General features: G+C 30.3%; 1 protein-coding gene across 1 annotated transcript; it reads left to right on the top strand.

Moving 5' to 3' along the window:
• Positions 1–7,184: 7,184 nt before the first annotated feature.
• On the top strand, positions 7,185–13,441 carry LOC113855150 (putative ABC transporter C family member 15). Its single transcript, XM_027486652.1, has 11 exons — positions 7,185–7,262; positions 7,437–8,319; positions 8,442–9,871; positions 9,966–10,052; positions 10,137–10,730; positions 10,837–11,001; positions 11,203–11,497; positions 11,899–12,419; positions 12,498–12,561; positions 12,708–12,947; positions 13,172–13,441. Exons 2-11 carry the CDS (start codon positions 7,482–7,484, stop codon positions 13,285–13,287), a joined length of 4,350 nt encoding a protein of 1,449 aa, XP_027342453.1. The 5' UTR covers positions 7,185–7,262; positions 7,437–7,481; the 3' UTR covers positions 13,288–13,441.
• The last annotated feature ends 8,544 nt before the right edge of the window (positions 13,442–21,985 follow it).

Below are 21,985 nucleotides of genomic sequence, written 5' to 3'. Positions count from 1 at the left end.
GAAAAATGAATAAGCTCAAGTCCTAATAAGTCTTCTCTTCTTTTGTTTGGGCCACGGGTAAAGCCTTTTCCCATTTGGGCTGGTCCATTTACGGGATATTCCACTAGGCCTTTATCTTAATTGGGCCTCATCTATTTGTTTGTATATAAGTTATATTTTTAAATTGAAATGGCCTGGACAATTAGTTAAGGGTTTAAATATTATTTTAATCTTTCTATGAAACCTGCTTTAATTTATTTGTTTTTTTACACACAAATAAATTCTTGAAAACAAATATTTTTAAAATAGTCTCTGTTATTATAATATTGTTATCTTATATTTATTTTGTGCATTAAGTTTGTAAAAATTAATGCCTTTATGAGAATATGGAGTATTTAAATTTACATGATATCGCCTGTCATTTTTCTTCCTATGTCATTCAGTGTAAATACTTTGTGAGAATATGAAAAAAGTTTTCCTTTATTTTTTTTTTGACGAATTTATACTTTCCATGTGCATGAGTTTGATTATTGTGCATTTGAGTAATAAATCTCATCTTGCGATCATTTATACTTAGTAATAGTGCCAAATTAGGTTGAGTTGGATGAATTAACTTAAATAAATCAATGTATAATGTGGATTTCCTTTTAAAAGCTCAAACCTGATCATAGTTGGCCCAATCCAAAATTTGATTGGCTCATGTGGGTTAGGTTTTCAATGGCTAAGCCAACCTACTAGCTTCTTGTTAATTTTTATTTTTTGTTTCTTTGTACGTTTTTATACCTTTGTTTTTTAACAAAGGATGAAGATGTACACAAGAAAAAAGTATATATATAATGCATTAGTAACTGGATTATAAAGGTAAAAATATGCATACAGGTTTACCAACAATCAAACTATATAGGTATTTACACTATATATAAAATAAAACTTTATGTAAAATCATTTTGGTATAAAAAGTGTCAAAGTAAATAATATTTAAAAATAAAATATGTACATATCTAAATCATAATGAGCAAACATATCAATATTTAAATCACACGAGTTAATATTTTGATGACACAAATTTTTTTTACATAAAATCATATTACTTAATATAAAAATTATGAATAACTAGGTCACAATTAAGGATAGAGTGAGTGAAAGCAAAAAGGTAGAGTTTTTGTTGTTTTCCTGGAGTCTTGAATGCCCTCATTGTGTCGACATTATGATCTCAATCCACAGCTTTGGGTCATTTTTCTTGCGACTAGAAAAACAGAGTACGACAAAGTAATTTAACGACGCGTGCCTCTTCTTCTTCTTCTTCCGTCCCTATTTTGATAGGTATAACGTTGGATTTTACTCACTCATTTCCAACCTCCTGACAACACCTATTTTATAATATTCTCCATTAAGAGATTCCTTATTCTTCATTTAGTATTTCGTGTTGCATTTGTTTCATTTTTTGTTCGCTCTTGCATGATAATCTCAATTACCCTTTAAATATTTTGTTTTTCAGAAACTTATTTAAACAATATAATCATTCTAAGTGATATCAGTCATATATTCTATAAATAACGTATTTGGTTTTAATTTATTAAAACGGTATAACATTTTTCATGAATCTACAATTGTTATATATTTTCAACTGATTCGGATTCAATCCCGCCAGTCTTGTTAGTAAATTTTGTATTTTTATTTAAATAAAAATATAAAAATTTATTTGACTGAACCGTTTAGTTTTTATAAAAATAAAACTGAATTTCGATATATTTTGAATAATGAAAAATAATTTTAACTTTCGAATAAAGAAAACTAGTTCTTACAGTTATATTTCAAGCCAATAGTAAATAAATTTATAATAAAAACAAAAAGATATATTTTTTAGGATATTAAATCATAAAAAACCAAATTAAATTTTAACTTGAACGTAAAGAACAAATGAAAAAACAAAACTGGCCATCTTTTTCCCCCAGAATTTTTGAGAAGATACAAAAGTTGTATTTTACCGAAATTAATTAATTAAAATTAATAAAAGTCTTAAAAGTAAGAAGACAGGGTTATGAGACAATCATTTGAAATAATATTTTAATCTGCAGAAAAGTTGGTAACAAATAGATATATGATGAAAAAGCAAGTGACCACGTTGGTAATGGTAATAAATAAAGTGTAGCTCTGATTATTTACTCCACAACAAAACAAAGCCACCTTAAACAAACAAATATGATGTAATGTAATGGCCACATGCGTCATATGAATACAAAATATATGATGTTTAATATTATTAAAATATTCAATTTTATAAAATTTAACAAATATTTTTATCTGTAAATTCTTATTTTCCACTTACATGTTAAAATAATAAAAAAAATGTTTTTTTTATGCCCCGGAAAGAAAACAAAACAAGCTCCATGGGAATTTAAAAAAATTAAATATCATTTATGTATTTTATGTTCTTCAATACACCTAATTTTGAATGCAAAAAGTAAATATTAAGGGTATGTTTACAAACTCTTTTAAAAATGGGAAACGAACAAGCTCTAAGAGTTTGTCTTCTTTGTAAAAATCTGTTGACTTAAATAGTCCAAAACTCAAAAGTTAACATATTTTAGTCCATTTGAGACCTACTTCATTCCTTACACTTACGGCCTCTAACGTCCGATGCAGTATGCACACTTTGCAAGTTAAAAGTTTAAAGAAATAAATTATTTGAGTTCATTTTATTAAATATTTTGTCAAGATAATGAATATTTATATATATAATTTGTCAAAAATAAACAAGTTATGAACTAATTAATAAGTTGTTAAATTATTTTATATTATTTTTATAGTAATATATATATATATATATATATATATATATATATTAAATCTCACACCATTTAAATATTTGTTAACATGTTATCTAAAATTTAATATTTATTTATATTTTAAAAATATAATATCTGTCAAAATAAAATAATATAATAACATATTTATTAATTTTTTATATGAATATAAAATTAATTTATTTTATAAAAAGTTTTAAACTAATAGTGAAATTAATTAATTTTATATATATATACAAATTATTAAATAATGTAAATATTAATCAACGAATTCTTTTCTCTTTTATATACTTGCACTTAATTAGTGAGTATTACGCAGTCTTTTAAAAATGTCTTTCTAAGCAAAACTCCTACTGTCTATGCACTTTTACTTTCTTTATTATTGAGCCATCATTGAAGGGCTTTAGCCGGTGACATGGGTTGTTTTCCTCTCAATGATGAAGATGAAGCTTATTCTGATCCCCGTTATTTCAGCTTAACCCTATATATATAATCATTGACTAAGACCTAACTTATAAAGGAAGAGATAAACACAAACATAACTTTCTTAAGCTATATTTGCTTTTAAATGATAGAGTTAAAAACGAAGCTTAAATATTTTTATTTCAATGCTATTGAGATGTGAACTTTAGTTAATTTTTTTATTTGACTTATTGGTTGGAAAGAAATGATTGAAGTCAGAAGAGAAAAACTTAAGATGGTCATTTATAGGTATCCTCTTAGCTCTGAAAGAAAGGAGTGTGGTGGCTTTTGCTTGGATGGCATAATGATGAGGGCTTTTATGGAAATGGGATTCCGTGGGGATGGGAATAAAAAATATGATTACGAATTGAAAGATTCTGATGTGATTAGTCATAAAAAAATTGCTTTAAGCCGTAATTAGTCACGTGTTAGTGATTATTTGGCCCCACGAGTCTCCCACCCACGTCAACGTCCAACCAACACACGTTCATTCCCTGTCATAGATGATAACTTCACTACTTAACAACAACGTGAAATCCACACTGCCAAATCATCTTCATCCATACCTCGTCACCTCCAATATTTCCAACCGTTGGATTATTGGTTGTTGAAGAATGTTTTTTAATAAACAAGAGGAGGGATGGAGTAAAGCATGATTAGTGTCTCCCTGTCGCAAAGCCATTATTAATTGCAAACTCCAGAGTTTATCTTATCAAATGAAGTGCCCTAAAGATATTATTCAGATCCAGTTCTAGATCATGAGAGTGATGAATGATGCATAAGACATTCTTCAAGCGTGTTTAATTAATAATTTCATAAAAAAAATAGCATAACTTCTGGGACCCGAAGGCATCGACTCATGGTAAACCATGTGGCCTGTGTGAGTATCAGAATCGTTTACGTAAATTATTGCGAAATGAAAGCTTGTCTTTTTCGCCGTGTTCCCCTCCACCCACGTAGCACATACACACAAGTTCACAGGTTGGCATGCTTCAGTCCAAATTAAACACTGACGAAAAAATAAGCCTCTCCATGACTACTCGCTCGTGAGTTTCTCCATTAAAATTGGAATATAGAGGGAAATACTGAAATGTATTTTTTGGGTCAACTTTTGCTAAAAATAAAAATGCTTTACACATACTGAAACAGTCCAAGTGTCTTTTTTAAGTTGGAAAATTAAAAGAGGAAACAATGAAGTCCCCAGTGGAAAAATGGAGGGTGTGCTTCACTGAAATGGAAAAAGAACGGGTGACAAAGCTTTTTTAAGCATATAAAGGACATGTTTGGATAAGAGGCACATGTATAAAAAAATATAATATAATTTCTTTTATAAATAATTTTTAATATATGAAAAAAAATTCAATTTATATATATATATATATATATATAAGTTTATAAATTTATCTAAATTAGACCAAAATTTCAAACTCAGATGTAAGTTAAAATAATTATATAATGATTGATTCATTTGCTTAATGATAATAAAGTCCAACTTTGATTTTACCTCTGCATTCCCACTTTCCCACAACCTTCCTTCTAACGGGCGGGGAAATTGACCATAATTCGGAAGGAGGAAACCTATTTGAAGTCCCTCTTTGCTATAAATTCGTTCCTTCCATCACGCTTTACCCAGAATAAGACATACACGTCATTAAGAATATGAGAATATTTTGTTTTACTAAAAAACACTAAGAATATATTTGATTTATATGTAGTTAAAAATGATTTAAGTGTGAGAGTAATATTTTGAAAATTAACTTAAATGATTTTTATAAAATATGCTAAAATAGTTTTTTTTTAAATGTAGTAACAACAAAAATTCTTTAAATTTTGATAAAAATATGTGGACCATTTTACCAGCGTTTGTACCGTTGTAAAAAGAAAACTGGGAAATGTCCTGTCTGCCATTTAGAGAGAATTAAAGATGTTACCCGCAAACACGTGTTTATATATATATATATATATATATATATATATATATATTGAGATGTATAAAAATAAAAAATAAATAAAAAATAAAAATAATAGATCTTATTAAAAATTAATATTTATTACAGTACCTATAAACTTAAAAAAAAAATTAAGTAAATTTGTAATTCATCTCTTGTGTTAAAGATTATTAATATATTTTTTTAACTAAATCACTAATTTTAATATTTATTAATATAAAAATATAATTATTTCACGTGTAAGAAAAAATACCGAATCTTCTCAGTTATAAAGAATATTATAAATTTTGATAAAATTATATTTAAATACGTTATGAATTACAAAAAAGGTGTTTTTATAATATTTTTAATTTATTAACTAATGTTCTTAAAATTGTTAAAATAAAAATGTTAAGATAAATAAGTAGAAAAAAATATAATAAAAAATAATAGTATATATGAAAATATTATAATAGCATTTATAATAAAAAAATAACTAAAAATTATTTAAGGTAAGTTTTTAAACTAAATTTAATAGTATTATGTGATTATATAGTCGATGATGCATAAAATTTGGTTGTTTTCTTGATATTGCCAAAAATAATTTTACAAGAATCATATATAGTATCAAATTTTAATAATTTAAATAATAAATAAAAAAATTGCAGCTAATGAAATCAGTTTTAAGAGTGAGTTATTTTATTATTCTCATTTTGGTGGTTAGAAAACCGGTTTCTACAAATCAAAGGAACGTCTAAGCGATTCCAAATCTGAAGCAAGCAAGTGCTGAAGCTCTAATATATTAATCACAGAACAAACAAATCGGATGGAGGATGAAATATTAATATAAAAATAAACAATAATTAAAATATATAAATCCAAATGACTGAAAAAGATTTCGTTCCCCTTTTTCGATAATTTGCCTCAAAGCATTTTATTAGAATGAAAAAAATTCAAATATTATGATATGTCAATTTTATAATATACATTTTTGCAGCATTCATATAATACTGTTTGTTATTCATAAATCATACGATAAGAAGTATCCGTACAAGGCGAAAAAGATAATTTAATGTATTTTCAAATCTGTATATATTTTTTCAAATTAAAACAAAACTTCCGATCGATCATTATATTTTTATTTTTTAATTATGTATTTTAGTTGAAAATGTTAAATTAATTTTGTGTATACAAGATTATTATTTTAAGCTAATTAATAATTAACAATTACTAATTAATAGTAAACGATTATACAATTTTTTTCACAAATAAATTCATATACCAAAATAATATATATACTATACCATTAAATACCTAAATCAATTAATAAAAGTCATTTCAACTTATCTAAACTTTAAATTTAAGTCATATCGTGTGTTTTTTCTATTATATTAGTCACAAAAAACTTGTTAATGCATAGTCAATATATTCTTAAAAATATATATAAGTATCAGTTATGAAATTAAATATTTATTACATTTAAAATTTGATATATATAGTTATCAAGATGATGTGCTATAATATATATTTATTAATTTTGTATTATTTTTAAAAATTAATTGTTTAAAATTTGAATTTTATTTAAATACACTAACAACCTAAAATTATTTTATACTATTGTCCATTTATAAATTGCAACATTAGTAATAATATTTTATTTACGTAGTAATTACTATAAAAATTCTAACCAGTTAGCAACGTAAAATTTTGTATACTTAAAGTGTACTAAGACTAAGTTCTTAAAATTTATTCATAAAGTAAGTGATTTTCTTTTTAAAAAATTAAATTACAATTTTCTTGTTTAGTATATTTATGATAAAATGAAACAAAAAATCTGATCATCTATAATAACATAAATTGAAGGAGGAAAAAAAGCAAAGAATTTCTAAAAACTGAATGGACAAGATGGCAAGTAAATTGGACATGATTCTATTCCATTTTGTCGATGAGATGCTCCATATATAGTTTAATGCTTATACCATTTATGTTATTAGTATTCACTATCCAATGCCTCCTACTTATCATCACCAACACTCGCCGCTCCCACTTCAAAATTCTTTTCTCTTCTTCCTACCTCTTTCCACAGGTTTGGCGTCACTTTTCAACGTATTCTTATTCCATCTTTTAAGTGATTATTCGAAATATCGTTTAGTTGAATCTTCTGTCACACAGTAAACATGCTTTGCTCTGCTTTATGATTTAATTTCTTTCTTTATTTTTATATTCAATTAATTGATAGGGCATTTGCTACGTTCTGCAGATTCTGTCTTTGTTTCTTCTTCATCATTAGTGAGAAGTGAGAACCATGGCCATTTTGGACGCTTTGTTGGGAACGGCCAATGTAGCATTCTTCTATGTTATTTTGACATGGCTTTTGGTTCACAGTTTGAAACAAAGTAAGCGAAACCATGTTCATGTTGTTCATTGGAGACAAGGACCAACAATTTTCGCTACAATCACTGTTCTATCTAACGCTGTTATTTCCGTTTTCAATGTGGCTCTTGCTTTTTATCAATACAGTAGTAAGAGAGTCATGGGATATGACTCTGTTTCCTTCGCTCTAACTTGGGTTTTATCAACTATGGTTTCATTGTATTCAATGAAGACAACACTGAGGGAGAACAAAAGGTTTCCTCTTGTACTAATCCTATGGTGGGTCTTTGCTACTATCACAGATACACTCTCTGTATCTGTAAAGCTAGTGAAAAGTCTTGAACCAATGAACTTGTGGTTTTTCTTGTCTGAGGATAACATAGTTGATACTGTTTCCTTGCCTTTGTTGTTACTTGTCTGTTTCAATGCACTGCCCAATGTAAGTGCGAGGGGGCACAGTGATGTGGAACCACTGTTACTCCATGAAGAGTTGAAATCTTCCTTGGAAGAAGAAAATGAAGAGGACCTCACAAAAGCAAGCACATGGAGCAAGCTCACTTTCCGATGGCTGAACCCCATTTTAAAAACGGGTCGGGTTAAGAAACTTGAGCTTGCTCATATTCCTCCTGTTCCTCATTCTGAGACTGCAGAAAATGCATCTTCCACGTTGGAAGAGTCACTTCTCAAGCAGAAACTTGAAGGGGGGTACTTGACAAAAGCTATTGCTCATTCTATATGGAAATCCTTGGCCTTAAATGCAGTTCTAGCTGGTATATTTTATTTTTTTTATATTTTATTCAATCCCACCCCTACTATTCCTATTTGGATTTTGTGCGTTTCCTTTTCAGCACTTATTCATATACTGATTTACTAACTTTCTTTACACTTGTAGGTGTTAACACAGTTGCCTCCTATATAGGTCCATTGTTGATCACAAACTTTGTGAATTTTCTATTGGGGAATAGCGGTAATACAAGCGTCCAATATGGACTGGTTCTTGCATTTATTTTCTTCCTCTCAAAGACAGCGGAGTCACTGAGTCAAAGACAATGGTACTTTGGAGCTCAAAGAATTGGAATCCGAGTTCGTGCAGCTCTTATGGCTCTGATTTACAGTAAGTCCTTGTCGATGAAATCTGCTGGACCAAATCATGGCAAAATAATAAATTTGATCAATGTGGATGTTGAAAGAATTGGGGACTTCTGCTGGTACATTCATGGAGTTTGGTTGCTTCCAGTTCAGATTGTTTTGGCCTTGGTAATCTTATACATAAATCTGGGATATACCCCTTCCATTGCTGCATTTGGTGTCACCATTTTGGTCATGGTGTGTAACACACCTTTGGCCAATATGCAAGAAAATTTGCACTCCAAGATCATGGAAGCAAAGGATTCAAGAATTAAAGTGACATCAGAGACCATGAAGAACATCAGAATTTTAAAATTGCATTCGTGGGAAACCACATTCTTGCAGAAACTCCTCCAACTTAGGGAAACTGAGAGGAGGTGGCTGCAGAAATACCTCTATACATGCTCAGCAATAGCCACTCTATTCTGGACATCTCCAACTTTAGTTTCAGTTGTCACTTTTGGTGCTTGTATATTGGTGAAAACAGAACTAACAGCAGCTACCGTCCTCTCAGCTTTAGCGACTTTTCGTATTTTACAAGAGCCAATCTACAATTTACCTGAGCTTATTTCCATGATAGCTCAAACAAAAGTCTCTGTTGATCGAATCCAAGAGTTCATCAGGGAAGAGGGTCAGAACCAATTCTTCAATAGGCAGGCTGCAAAAACATCAACAATTGCTATTGATATCAGGCCAGGTGAATATTCATGGGAAGCAAATGATCAAACCCCCAAGAAACCAACAATTCAAATTACAGAAAAGTTAGTAATAAAGAAAGGCCAGAAGGTAGCAGTTTGTGGGTCTGTTGGGTCTGGCAAATCAAGCTTGCTCTGCTGTATGCTTGGTGAGATTCCATTAGTTTCTGGGGCAGTAACCAAAGTGTACGGGACTAGAAGTTATGTACCCCAAAGTCCTTGGATTCAGTCTGGATCTGTAAGAGAGAATATATTGTTTGGCAAGCAAATGAATAAGGACTTCTATGAACATGTTTTGGATGGCTGTGCTTTGCACCAGGACATCAACATGTGGGGTGATGGAGATTTGACTCTGGTGGAGGAGAGGGGCATAAACTTAAGTGGGGGGCAGAAACAGCGGATTCAATTGGCAAGGGCCGTTTACAATGATTCGGATATTTACTTCCTTGATGATCCTTTTAGTGCTGTTGATGCTCATACTGGAACTCATTTGTTTAAGGTTAGCAGTTGCTTGCACTTTTTACTGATGCATTTTCTGATGTCACTTTCATCTCTTTCAATGAATTTCACCAATATTTGGAAATGCTGTGCAGAAATGTCTCATGAAACTTTTATATGATAAAACGGTTGTTTATGCTACCCATCAACTGGAATTCTTGGAAGCTGCAGACCTCATCTTAGTAAGCCACTGAGTACTGAAAACTTATCTTTTCAGTGGTGATATTGCTACAAGTGTTGACATCTAACCATTAATATACTTGCAGGTAATGAAAAATGGAAAAATAGTCGAGTCAGGAAGGTATAAAGATCTCATAGCATGTCCCAACTGTGAACTAGTTCAACAAATGGCTGCTCACCAAGAAACAGTAAACCAAATAAATCCATGCCAAGAAGATGATTCTGTTAGCTACAGACCCATCCAAAAAATTCAAATTGAAGTTGCTGAAGAAAACATTCAAGAGACCATTGAGGATTGGAAGAGAATTAAGGAAGAGGAAGCCGAGACGGGTAGAGTGAAATGGAGTGTTTACTCAACCTTTGTCACATCTGCTTATAAAGGGGCACTTGTTCCGGTTATTCTTTTCTGCCAGATTCTCTTTCAAGTTATGCAGATGGGAAGCAATTATTGGATTTCTTGGGCCACAGAGCAGAGGGGCTGGATCAACAATGAGCAGCTTATGGGAATGTTTGTCCTTCTATCTTGTGGCAGCACCATCTTCATACTCGGAAGGACTGTTTTAATGGCAACAATTGCCGGGGAAACTGCTCAACGTCTTTTTCATGGAATGATCACTTCAGTTTTCAGGGCACCTGTTTCATTTTTTGACACCACACCTTCAAGCCGAATTCTGAGTAGGGTACGTTTCACTATTATTTCTCTATTTGATATATTATTGCTATATTTTAATTAACATTGGTTTTATTCAAAGTTCAACAATTCATTTTCTTTTGTGATAATTACAGTCATCTACGGATCAAAGTACAGTAGACACAGACATACCATACAGATTAGCTGGACTAGTATTTGCACTTATCCAGTTATTGAGTATCATCATGCTAATGTCCCAAGTTGCCTTGCAAGTCATTCTCCTATTTTTTGTGGTGCTTGCTATTTCCATTTGGTATCAGGTGAGAACTTGATCATTCTTAGACAATGTACGGAATTTATATCATTATAATTTTCTGTCAAAATCTTATAAGCATGAACTGAAAAACTGTAGGGTCAGTTCATGTCATAATGAAGCTTCATTTTGTCATAAATCTTTGCATATGCTAACTCTTGCATGACTCAATCTAGTATTCTAATGTTGGAGTTATGCGTTTTTGCAGGCTTATTACATCACAACAGCCAGGGAGTTAGCCAGGATGGTTGGGATTCGAAAGGCGCCAATCTTGCATCACTTCTCAGAATCGATTGCTGGGGCTGCCACCATCCGTTGTTTCAATCAAGAGCAATTATTCCTGACCAAAGTTAATGCTCTAATTGATGATTATTCTCGGGTAGCCTTTCACAATTTTGCCACCATGGAATGGTTGTCTGTCAGAATCAATTTTCTCTTCAATCTGGTCTTCTGTTTTGTTCTTGTCATCTTGGTTACTCTGCCAAGGTCTACCATTGATCCAAGTAAGGTCCTTCTTATCTTATCAGTAGTGATAATGGTTACATACATGCATGTGAGAACCAATTTTGGGCTGGATTAAATAAGAAACTCCAAGAAAGGACAGTTACAACTTACTAACCTTGGTTAACAAATTTTTCTTGGCTTTAGACTTCACAGTCTAAAAGAAAAATAATTTTGCATATACTTAGGATGGTTTGTATTTGATCCTTCTGGATGTGACCGTAATGCGGAAATACTCACATCTATAGTACTTGTTTACGTGCAAAAGAAATACATTCTTTAATTCTCTAATTCTATAATTCCCACTCAATTTATAGTACTTGTGTAAGCACAAAAGAAATAATTAAGATTGGATCCACTAAAGTAACAAATAGGAATACTAAGTCGCTTCTCTGATTTTCAGGCTTGGCAGGTCTTGTAGCTACTTATGGTTTGAACTTGAATGTCCTTCAAGCTTGGGTGATATGGAATCTTTGCAATGTTGAAAACAAAATGATATCAGTTGAGAGAATATTACAATTCTCTAACATACCAAGTGAAGCCCCATTGACTATTCAAGATTGCAGGCCTGAACCAGAGTGGCCTAGGGAGGGAAAAATTGAACTTCGTAACCTTCATATACGGTATGATCCTGCTGCTCCTACGGTTCTCAAAGGTGTCACTTGTGTCTTCCCAGGACAAAATAAAATTGGTATAGTAGGGAGGACAGGGAGTGGAAAATCTACTCTGGTACAGGCCCTCTTTCGAGTGGTGGAGCCTTTGGAAGGATGTATACTTATTGATGGTGTAGATATTTCAAAGATTGGTCTGCAAGATTTAAGATCTAAACTTGGTATAATTCCTCAGGATCCAACCTTGTTTCTAGGTACTGTAAGGACTAACTTGGATCCTCTGGAACAACATGAAGATCAAGAACTATGGGAGGTTAGCATTAGCTGGTAGAACACTTTCTTGAAAAAATGCCAATGTTTATCTTATTACTAAAGGAACTACGCCTTTCAGGTTCTCAGGAAGTGCCATCTAGCTGAAATAGTAAGGCAGGATCCAAGACTCCTTGATGCACCAGGTATAAATAAGTAAATAAATTATTTATTCATCATTCAGGAGTATAACTTTAATAACAGTCCCACACCACAGTTCTGGTGGCTTAAATTTTTTTTAAAATTGTGTTATTATTGAGTTGAAGTGAATTACATTTGCACATTTATGCAGTGGCCGAAAATGGAGAGAATTGGAGTGTTGGACAAAGACAGCTTGTTTGTCTTGCCAGGCTTCTACTGAAGAAAAGAAGAATTTTGGTCCTAGACGAGGCAACTGCATCCATTGATACTGCTACTGACAATTTAATTCAGAAGACTATTAGGGAAGAAACAAGTGGATGCACAGTCATTACAGTAGCACATAGAATTCCTACAGTTATTGATAATGATTTGGTTTTAGTCCTTGATGAAGGTATTTGCAGACTTAGTATGCACTTCTACATATGTGATCAAACCATTAGTGATAAATTGATAATGAAACCGCCGAAAACATATTATCTCATAATGCAGGTTATCATAAAAAAAATATTAATTGGGATGGTGGGGGGGGGGGGCTGAATATAGGAGTGATGCTAGGTTGAATTTGAAGTTTCAAAGTACGGTAGCATATTAATTTACCCCATCTGATATGTACAGGGACGATTGCGGAGTATGATCAACCAGCTCATTTGCTACAGAACAATTCTTCTTCATTCTCAAAGTTGGTGTCAGAATTTTTGAGATCATCTCAAAGCAACAGCCAAAAGAGATAAAGAATGAGAACAAGCAGATATCGTTTTTTTAAGGAGGATAGTATAGCAGTGGCAGACCACCTTACGCTATTTGTACATAGAAAAAGTTAGGCCCAATGCTGAGCAAGATTAGTCTGGCGTTGGATAGCAGCTCAAGAAACATTGGCTGATTATGTTAGGGTTAAAGATGTCCTACAATGACTTGGAATAGTTAGGCTCAATGCTCAGCTAGAATACTCCTTCCAAGACTTGAGTAAATATACTTCTATGAGCATCAGAGTTTATCTAGTTTAATGATGAGTAACCCGCAGATGAACTCCAAGCACCAGATGTTCATTGATAGGAATGAGTAGTATGTGTTAAGATATCTTACATTGATTAGGAAGTATAATAATCCTTATAAGACTTGAGATCTCCTTATATGATACAGCTATAATAACTTTTAGGTGTAACTTAAGACCCTGTTTTCTAATAGTTAGCAAACATTGCGATTTAGGTTAATATAGGCTTGGGGCTTCTGATCAACACATATTCTTAGTTGCTGTTCTTTTGTCACGAGATTGACTGATTTCCAATTTACCCTTTTTCAAACTATATATATATATGTCTTGCAACTAATAACTGTTTCCTCTGTTTAGGAAATGTTTCGTCCAAAATTGTTGATAATGTCAGTGAAAGCTCTAAGAGCCCTAGAGGAGGCATGAACAGATCTTTTGTTGTTTTATATCCACTTATTTTAAGGCATCAACCGGTTCCAACATTTACAAATCTTGCTATGTCGCTTGATACATGCTACCACACGTGTGAAAGCTTGAGAACTCATTTTGACCATTTAAAATGTCAATCAAAATCAGTTACTCTAAAGAATAATTAATGCGTCAAGACTAACATGATATGCATATAGTTTAATCATATGAAAATATTTTTTCATTATACTTTTGCTATTATTCAACTGTTAATAAATATTCTACAAATAATTGAAATAATGCATAATTATATTTTAACTGTTGGATTGTTTAAATCATATTCTAACCATTAGATTGTTTATAACTTATTCTATAAATACTCATAATAAATTGGTAGTAGCTTATTATAAAAAGTTAAAGTGATGAGTTATAATTATCGTAGATAAGTCCTCGTATAAAAGATTGAAATTGTGTTTTCTTACGGAATAATTTCATAGAAAAGAAATGTGTATTATTTTAGAAGCAACAAATATTCTTTAATTTAACTATTTTTAAATAAAAAATTAAAAGTATATTTCAGAACTATTTTAAATTTTTTTATAGATTTTATAAATACAAATAAAAAAATAGTAGATATTTTTATTTCTAGTTTTTTTATTATATTAAATAAAAGATAATTTTTTTAAAAAAAAGAAAATTCTTCAATCAAACACACACTAATTATTAAAAGTAAAATTGTAAAAGAGCATTAATTGATTTTATTAAATGATAATGAAATAAAATAAAATAGCTAAGGTACCAAAAAAGAACTAAAGTAAGGTGACGACCAAATTTTGTTGCATAATTTTATTTAAGATAAAATTAAGGTACAGTTTTTTTGGATATTTTTTGTATTATTATTTAATTAAAATTAGCCTTTTTCATGATTTAAAACAACATTAAATGCTCAATTTTTTAATAAAAAAGTTATAATTTTAATTAAAAATAATATAAAAATACTTAAAAAATTATACTTATATTTTTCTTCTATTTTTGGTATAGATAAAAATACGGGTTGTGAAAAAAAGTTTGGTTTTGTGTTCTTGGCTAGTAAATACTCTTGTTGCCTTTTTACACTTTGGATCCTCTCGAGCAACTTTACGGTATGCATAGAGGTAACGATGTAGCAGAGTATAAAACGTTAGATGTATCTATCAAATGATTCATATTTTTATGATTGCACCAACTGCATCTTTCTTCCACAGCAGCATATCCAGGTCCTTATTGTCACATGATAAAAGTGATATAAGCTATGCCTCTGAATCACCTACCTTTTCCTTTTTATATGAAATATCAATTCTATCATCTGTACCATGTAACATGACAAATGCTGTCTTAGATGTTGTCAGAATTGATATTGAATAGCATATACGGCAACTCTTCAATCTTACCCTTACGCCCAATAAAAAACATGCACCTGTTGTAAATTCAATGAAGTTTACGCATCCCCTTTCAGTTCTTTTTTTTAATATTCAGAGTCAAAATTGTAAAACTTAATTACATTGGAGAATGGTATTTAAATAATTGCAGTGCATGTTTGGTTTTGTGTTCTAACTTGTGAAGTGCATGTGTATTCTGCATGAACCAATTTAAAATAAATCAAACAGTAGTGCCTCTTGGTCAAATTCAAGAGTTCATGAAGGAAGAAGATCAAAACCAGCTCGTGAATGGTTAGTAAAAAGATCAGAAGGTAATATTTATATTAATTTATTAAAAGCACCACATTGTTACTCTATTTGTTTGTGTTTTGTTTCGATGCTTTATTCCAAAGAGGGAAACCTGAGAAGCCATGTACATCTTTTCCTTTTCCTCTGTAAAAATGAAAATAACTAAATAGTTGGTGTTCGAGATTAAGGGTTATTTCCTACTCAATTTCCTTGTAACATTCATATTATAAGTAGCCTTAACTTTTGGCTTATTATCATTTACTAAAATCTTGAACAGTATTAATATTTATATATCACCCTCTATCTCTTTCTTATAACATCTATTATAAGCCAGTGAAAAGAATCCTATGACACAGTTGATTTTCTTTGGCACCTCAATGTAGAGAGCAAATATAAGAGAGAAAAAGAGAACACTGCTTCATCATCTTTGAAAAACATAACAAGTTACGAAACACAGCACCACTACTGCATTCCCCGTTTCAGATCCACAACGTCGTCATCTTTCTGCAACTTCCACCATGAAGCTTGCGTTTGTTCTGCTTTATGCCAGGGGTATACAGCTATCTCTCTTTGCTCTTGTATTCTTCTGTTATTTTAGGGTTATTGCCTTGCATTTTGGGCTTCGATATTTGCTCATTTTCTTAATTAAATGTTTGGCTCCATTTTTGTTTGACTTTGAGGATTAATTGTTATTTCAGACATGCTTAATTTTTTTGGAAAGAATAAAAAGTCAGAAAAAAACAAATATATAAAAATTAAAATAACCTTTTATATTAGAGTTTGATGCTCCGTGCTACCTTCTTATTTGTGTTTAATATTACTTTAAAAAATGATAAAATTTTAATTAGCTTTTAAACAAAAAAAATAAAAAATTTAAGTGTCGTGCTTTGTCGATCTTATAATTTGATTTGAGATATTAAGTTGTGATAGAAGTCTAAGAGCATGTTTAGTTTTCATTTTGAAAAATATTTTTAGTTTTTAAAAATAAAATATAATACAAATTTGCATTACAAGTTACTTTAAAAAACTAAAAATTATTTTTAAGATAGAAATTAAATATACTCTAAATTTTTTTAACATATTAAAATGATTTTCTATTTAAACATTTAACAAATAATTGACTTTTAATAAATGAATACGTATAAGCACAAATTTTATTTTTCGTGAGCCAAACATATAAATAACATTTTTTTTTATCTTTGATATTTATTTTCTTTTTTCTATTTTTTTAGTTAATTATGTTCCATTATTTGATTGAAAATTCTTTTTTTTAGTTCATGATTCTTAATTTGTTTTTTATATTTTCTCTTATTTTCTATGCTTGTAAAAATTTAATAATTTTCATTTTATGTATTCTAATTTTATGACTTATTGTTTTTTTAGTATCGGTATATTAATTTTTTAAAAATGAAATAAACTTGGTAGGATTATCAAAAATATTTTCTTTTTCGTGGTCGTTTACCTCTACTTTAGTTCTTTTAATTTAAATTATGTATGATTTTAATTTTTTTGTGTTAATTAAGTTTTTTTAAAATTATATAATTCTAGTCTTACTTTCAAATTTTCTCATATAAAACTCTAAGTTATTTTTTTAAGGTAAATATTTAGGTCGCTTATGGATTTTAAAATTTATAGACATTTTGAGTGAAAATAAAAATATAAAATTTTTAGTAAAAAAAATTTGATGATAAAACTAAGTTTCCTTATTTTAAAAATAAAGAGAATCGATTGGTTTGAAAAGCTTTTAAGGGACTAAAGTAAGACACAAATCAAACAAAAAGAATTAAAAGTGTAATTAAGACAATATTATTTCATGCAAATTCTAATTATTTTATCTTATTCTTTATTATACTTAGATTTATAACTACAAAATTACTCGCACGTTTATAACCATTGAAGAGTCTCTTCATAATTTTTTCTTTATTTTTATTTTAACTTTGATTTTTTTTACATTCTGGTTTTTATATCTTCTTTACACCGCTTTTAATCTTCTTCATCTTCATTACATCTATTGTTCATTTTTATTTATTTTAATTTTTCGTTATATCTCTCATCCACTCAAAGATCTATAATCCCCAAGCCATCAAATGAATATTATTCTTTTGGATTAACTTTATTTTAGTCGTATTACTTAAAATTTTGATTCTCTTAATTCTTATTGTTTGCATTTGGTTACTATATTTTGTTATAATAAAGCCTCTCATCTAAAATTTCACTTAATAATTAACTAAAATATAATCAAAATATTATGTGATATTGATTTATATTGACAGAAAAGAAATATAAAAATATTTAAATAAGTGAATAAAAGCTCAATAAATGGCTTTCAAAGTGTTGATTTAGTTCATGAATTTTTATTTTTTATCCTCTGATTTTGACATTTTATAACAAACAGAAAAGGATCTAAGAAAAAGTAATCGTGAGACAAATATTTTTCGAAGATACGTGTTCACCAAAAAAATACTTTCCCTTGATATATAATGCTTTGATGAAGGCATTCCTACATTCTGCAGATTCTGTCTTTATATATTTTGTTTATTCTTGTAGATGTTAACACAATTGCCTCTTACATTGATCTCAAACTTTGAATTTTTTATTGGGGAACTGATATTTCACGCATTCTATATGGACTCATTCTTGCATTGATTTTCTTATTCTAAAGGAATATGGAATCACTGAGTCAAAGACAATGGTGCTATGCTGCTCATGAAATTGGAATTCGAGTGCATGCTGCTTTTATGGCTGTAATTTATAGCAACTAGCAGTCCCTATTGATTAAGTGGCTGAAACAACACACGGAAAATCATAAATTTGATTAATGTTGGATGCTGAAAGAATTGGTCACTTCTTGGCACATTCATGGAGTTTGGTTGTTTTTAATTCTAGTCTGAGTAATATCCCTTCCATTGCTGCAATTACTGTCACCATTTTGGTCATCGAGGGTAACACACATTTGGCCAATATGCAAAAATGTTCACTCCAAGATCATGGAAGCAAGGACTCAAGAATCAAAGCGGCTTTTGAGACCATGAAGAACATTATGATTTTAAAATTGCTTGAATGGGATCCACGTTTTTGCAGAAACTCCTCCAACATCATGCAATGGAGGTGAGAGCAGAAATATCTCTACACAAGCTCAGCATACCCCTTCTATTATGGCATCTCCTAATTTAGTTTTTGTTGTGGCTTTTGATGTTATGTATACTGATGAAAAAAACAGAACTAACAGTAGCTACAGCTCTCTCAACTTTAGCAACTTTTTAGTATTCTACATAATCCAATTTATAACATAAGTTTATTTCCATAATAAAATCAAACCAAAGTCTCTCTTGATCAAATCCAAGAGTTCATGAAGGAAGGAGATCATAACCATCTCATGTGCATGTTCCAAAAACTTCAGAACTTGCTATTGAAATCAAACCAGATGAATCTCTGCATTGGAAAGAAATGATTCAACCCACAAGAAACCCTCAAATTATGTTTGTAGGTCAAAATTAGTGCACAAGGTCAAAAGGTAGCAGTTTGTAGGTCAGTGGGGTCAGGCAAATCAAGTTTGCTCTGCTGTATGCTTGGTGAGATTTCACTGGTTTCTGAAGCAGTAACCAAAGTCAAACAACCTAAGTCCTTGAATTCAGCCTGGAACTATAAGAGAGATATAATGTTTGCCAAGTGAATGAATAAGAACTTCTATGAAAATGTTTTGGATAGTTGTCTTTTGCACCACAATATCAACAAGTGAGGTGAAGCAGATTTACTTGACAAACAATATATTCTCTTTTACAGTTGCAGACTAAATCTTGGAACTTCGAGGTACATAACTTCTAGTCCAGTACACTTCGGTTACTGCCCAAAACCAATGAAATCTCACAAAGCATACAGCTTAGCAAGCCCGATTTTCATATTCTATTACTAACTTATCTGTAATTTGAATTGTTGGTTTCTTGGGGTTCTGATAATTTGTTTCCATAGCATATTCACCTGGCTTGATTGCAATAGCAATTGTTGAAGTTTTTGCTGCATGACTATTTTAGAATTGATTTTGACCCTCTTCCCTGATAAACTCCTGGATTCGATCAACCGAGACTATTGTTTGAGTTATCATGCAAATAAGCCCAGGTAAATTGTAGATTGGTTCTTGTAAAATATGAAAAGTTGCTAAAGCTGAGAGGATACTAGCTGCTGTTAGAACTGTTTTCACCCGTATGCAGCCAACAAAAGTGACAACAGAAACTGAAGTTGGAGATGTCCAGAATAGAGTGGCTACTGCTGAGCATGTATAGAGGTATTTCTGCAGCCACATCCTCTCAGTTTCCCTAAGTTGGAGGAGTTTCTGCAAGAATGTGGTTTCCCACGAATGCAATTTTAAAATTCTGATGTTCTTCATGGTCTCTGATGTCACTTTAATTCTTGAATCCTTTGCTTCCATGATCTTGGAGTGCAAATTTTCTGGCCTTTCTTTATCACTAATTATTTTGTAAACTTTCTTGTAGACTTCATCATTTGTTTCACATACATATTTGATTGGCTTGACTGCTATATAGTAATTCCTTAAGTTTTTGGAGCATGCACATTCATGAGCTGATTTTGATCACCTTCCTTCATGAACTAGTGGATTCGATGAGAATCTTGATTGATTGAAAAGAGCTCACGAAAGTTATAGATTAATTCTTGAAAAATACAAGGTTGTAAAAATATAAAGTCATTCATTTAAGGTTGTAAAAATTTCACCAATATTACAAGCAACAACAGAAACTAAAGATAAAAAATAAGTCTTGTTATTTGAAAATTTATCTAATAATTCATAAAATTATAATAAAAGTATAACATAATATTAATTTATATAGATTGACAAAAGAATATATATATATATATATATATATATATATAATATTCAAATAAAAATAAAATATCCTCCATTACATTTTATTCATTTTGTTTTCTATTCATAATGATTAAAAAAATTATATATATATATATATATATATATATATTTCTTTTAAACACAAACACATCTGCTGTGAATAAAAGAAGATCAAATTTTTTTATTCATTTAGTCCCATTTGACACTGCTAGCAAGGTGAGATAAGCTTAAAGAGGTGGAATCTGTGACACGTCCGAACATTGTCTATGTTTGATCCATTTTGGTATTTTGACAAATGAGAAATTTGTTTGGAGCTTTGGTTGCTGAACTGCACATGATGTGTCCGTTTGATTAGAGAAGGACAAAAATGGTACAAAGTTGATGATCCCATTATTTGGATTTTTGAATGTACTGATTCGACACAAGAAATTCACATGCATGAATGTGGAGTCAGTCAATTAAGCCCCCCATATTGGTTGTATTGGTATACGATTCATCTCCACTTTTTCCCATTATAATTTCATAAATTGAATTACATTTCCAAAAGCATCTCTTTTTTTAGTCAAGTCTCAGGTTAAATGTTTCAAACCCATCCATCCATCTTCACTTGTTCCTCCTTTTTCCTATCTCTTTATTTTGAACTTTTTTAATAAATATTTTAAACAAAATAATTCTTTTTTTTTTATCAATGACCTGATAGGAACCAGAACATAGATTTAATAGATTAGTTTAATTCAAGTTAAATATAAAAATATGTGAAAAGTAACCCAAAAGTTTGGATAAAATATCTCCTGAAATCTAACTTAATTTTGCATGTGTTCACCCCTCAAGTGAAGCACAAAATTTCATTGGGTCTGAATTTAATTAGCCTTTCTATTTGTTTTCTTGATCAGGTAATAATTTAATTTAGTACTTATTTAATAATATTTTTTACACAAGTTGATGATACAAATTTGATTATAAAATTTATTAAAGTAAATTAAAAATAATTTATGAAAATGTAAAATTTTTTAAACGTACCATTGATGGGTACTTGTAACTTTTAGATGTTGTGTGTAAGACAAAAAATTATCGTGTGATTTTCTGAATAATAGTGTAGAATTATGTCATATATCATCTTTTGTTTATTTATTTACATATCCCATGATCATTTTGAAAATCATACATGAAACAAGTAACTGTCCCATGCAATTTGTTTTACCAAACGAAATACATTATGGGTGCATGCATGTGGAGATTGCATTCATATGGAGTTTACCATCTTCTATATTTTATTTCTAGACTAGAAATCTACATTTATGCATTAAAATAATTTTAAACGATGGATAATCACGTATTCTTGGACCTATAGGATGGCAGTTTAAATACTAAGTTACAGCATATTCTCTTTTTAGAAGTAAGAGTGGCAAAATGGGACCGCAAGAGACTAATGATTAATGATTATATTTCATGTGGTTATCTTATTA

This window comes from Abrus precatorius, unplaced genomic scaffold (assembly GCF_003935025.1).
Source record: "Abrus precatorius isolate BTA unplaced genomic scaffold, Abrus_2018 Scaffold11, whole genome shotgun sequence".
Classification (NCBI taxonomy): domain Eukaryota; kingdom Viridiplantae; phylum Streptophyta; class Magnoliopsida; order Fabales; family Fabaceae; genus Abrus; species Abrus precatorius.
The sequence above is the reverse complement of the archived record's forward strand: the minus strand, read 5'-3'. Positions and strand labels throughout refer to the sequence as shown.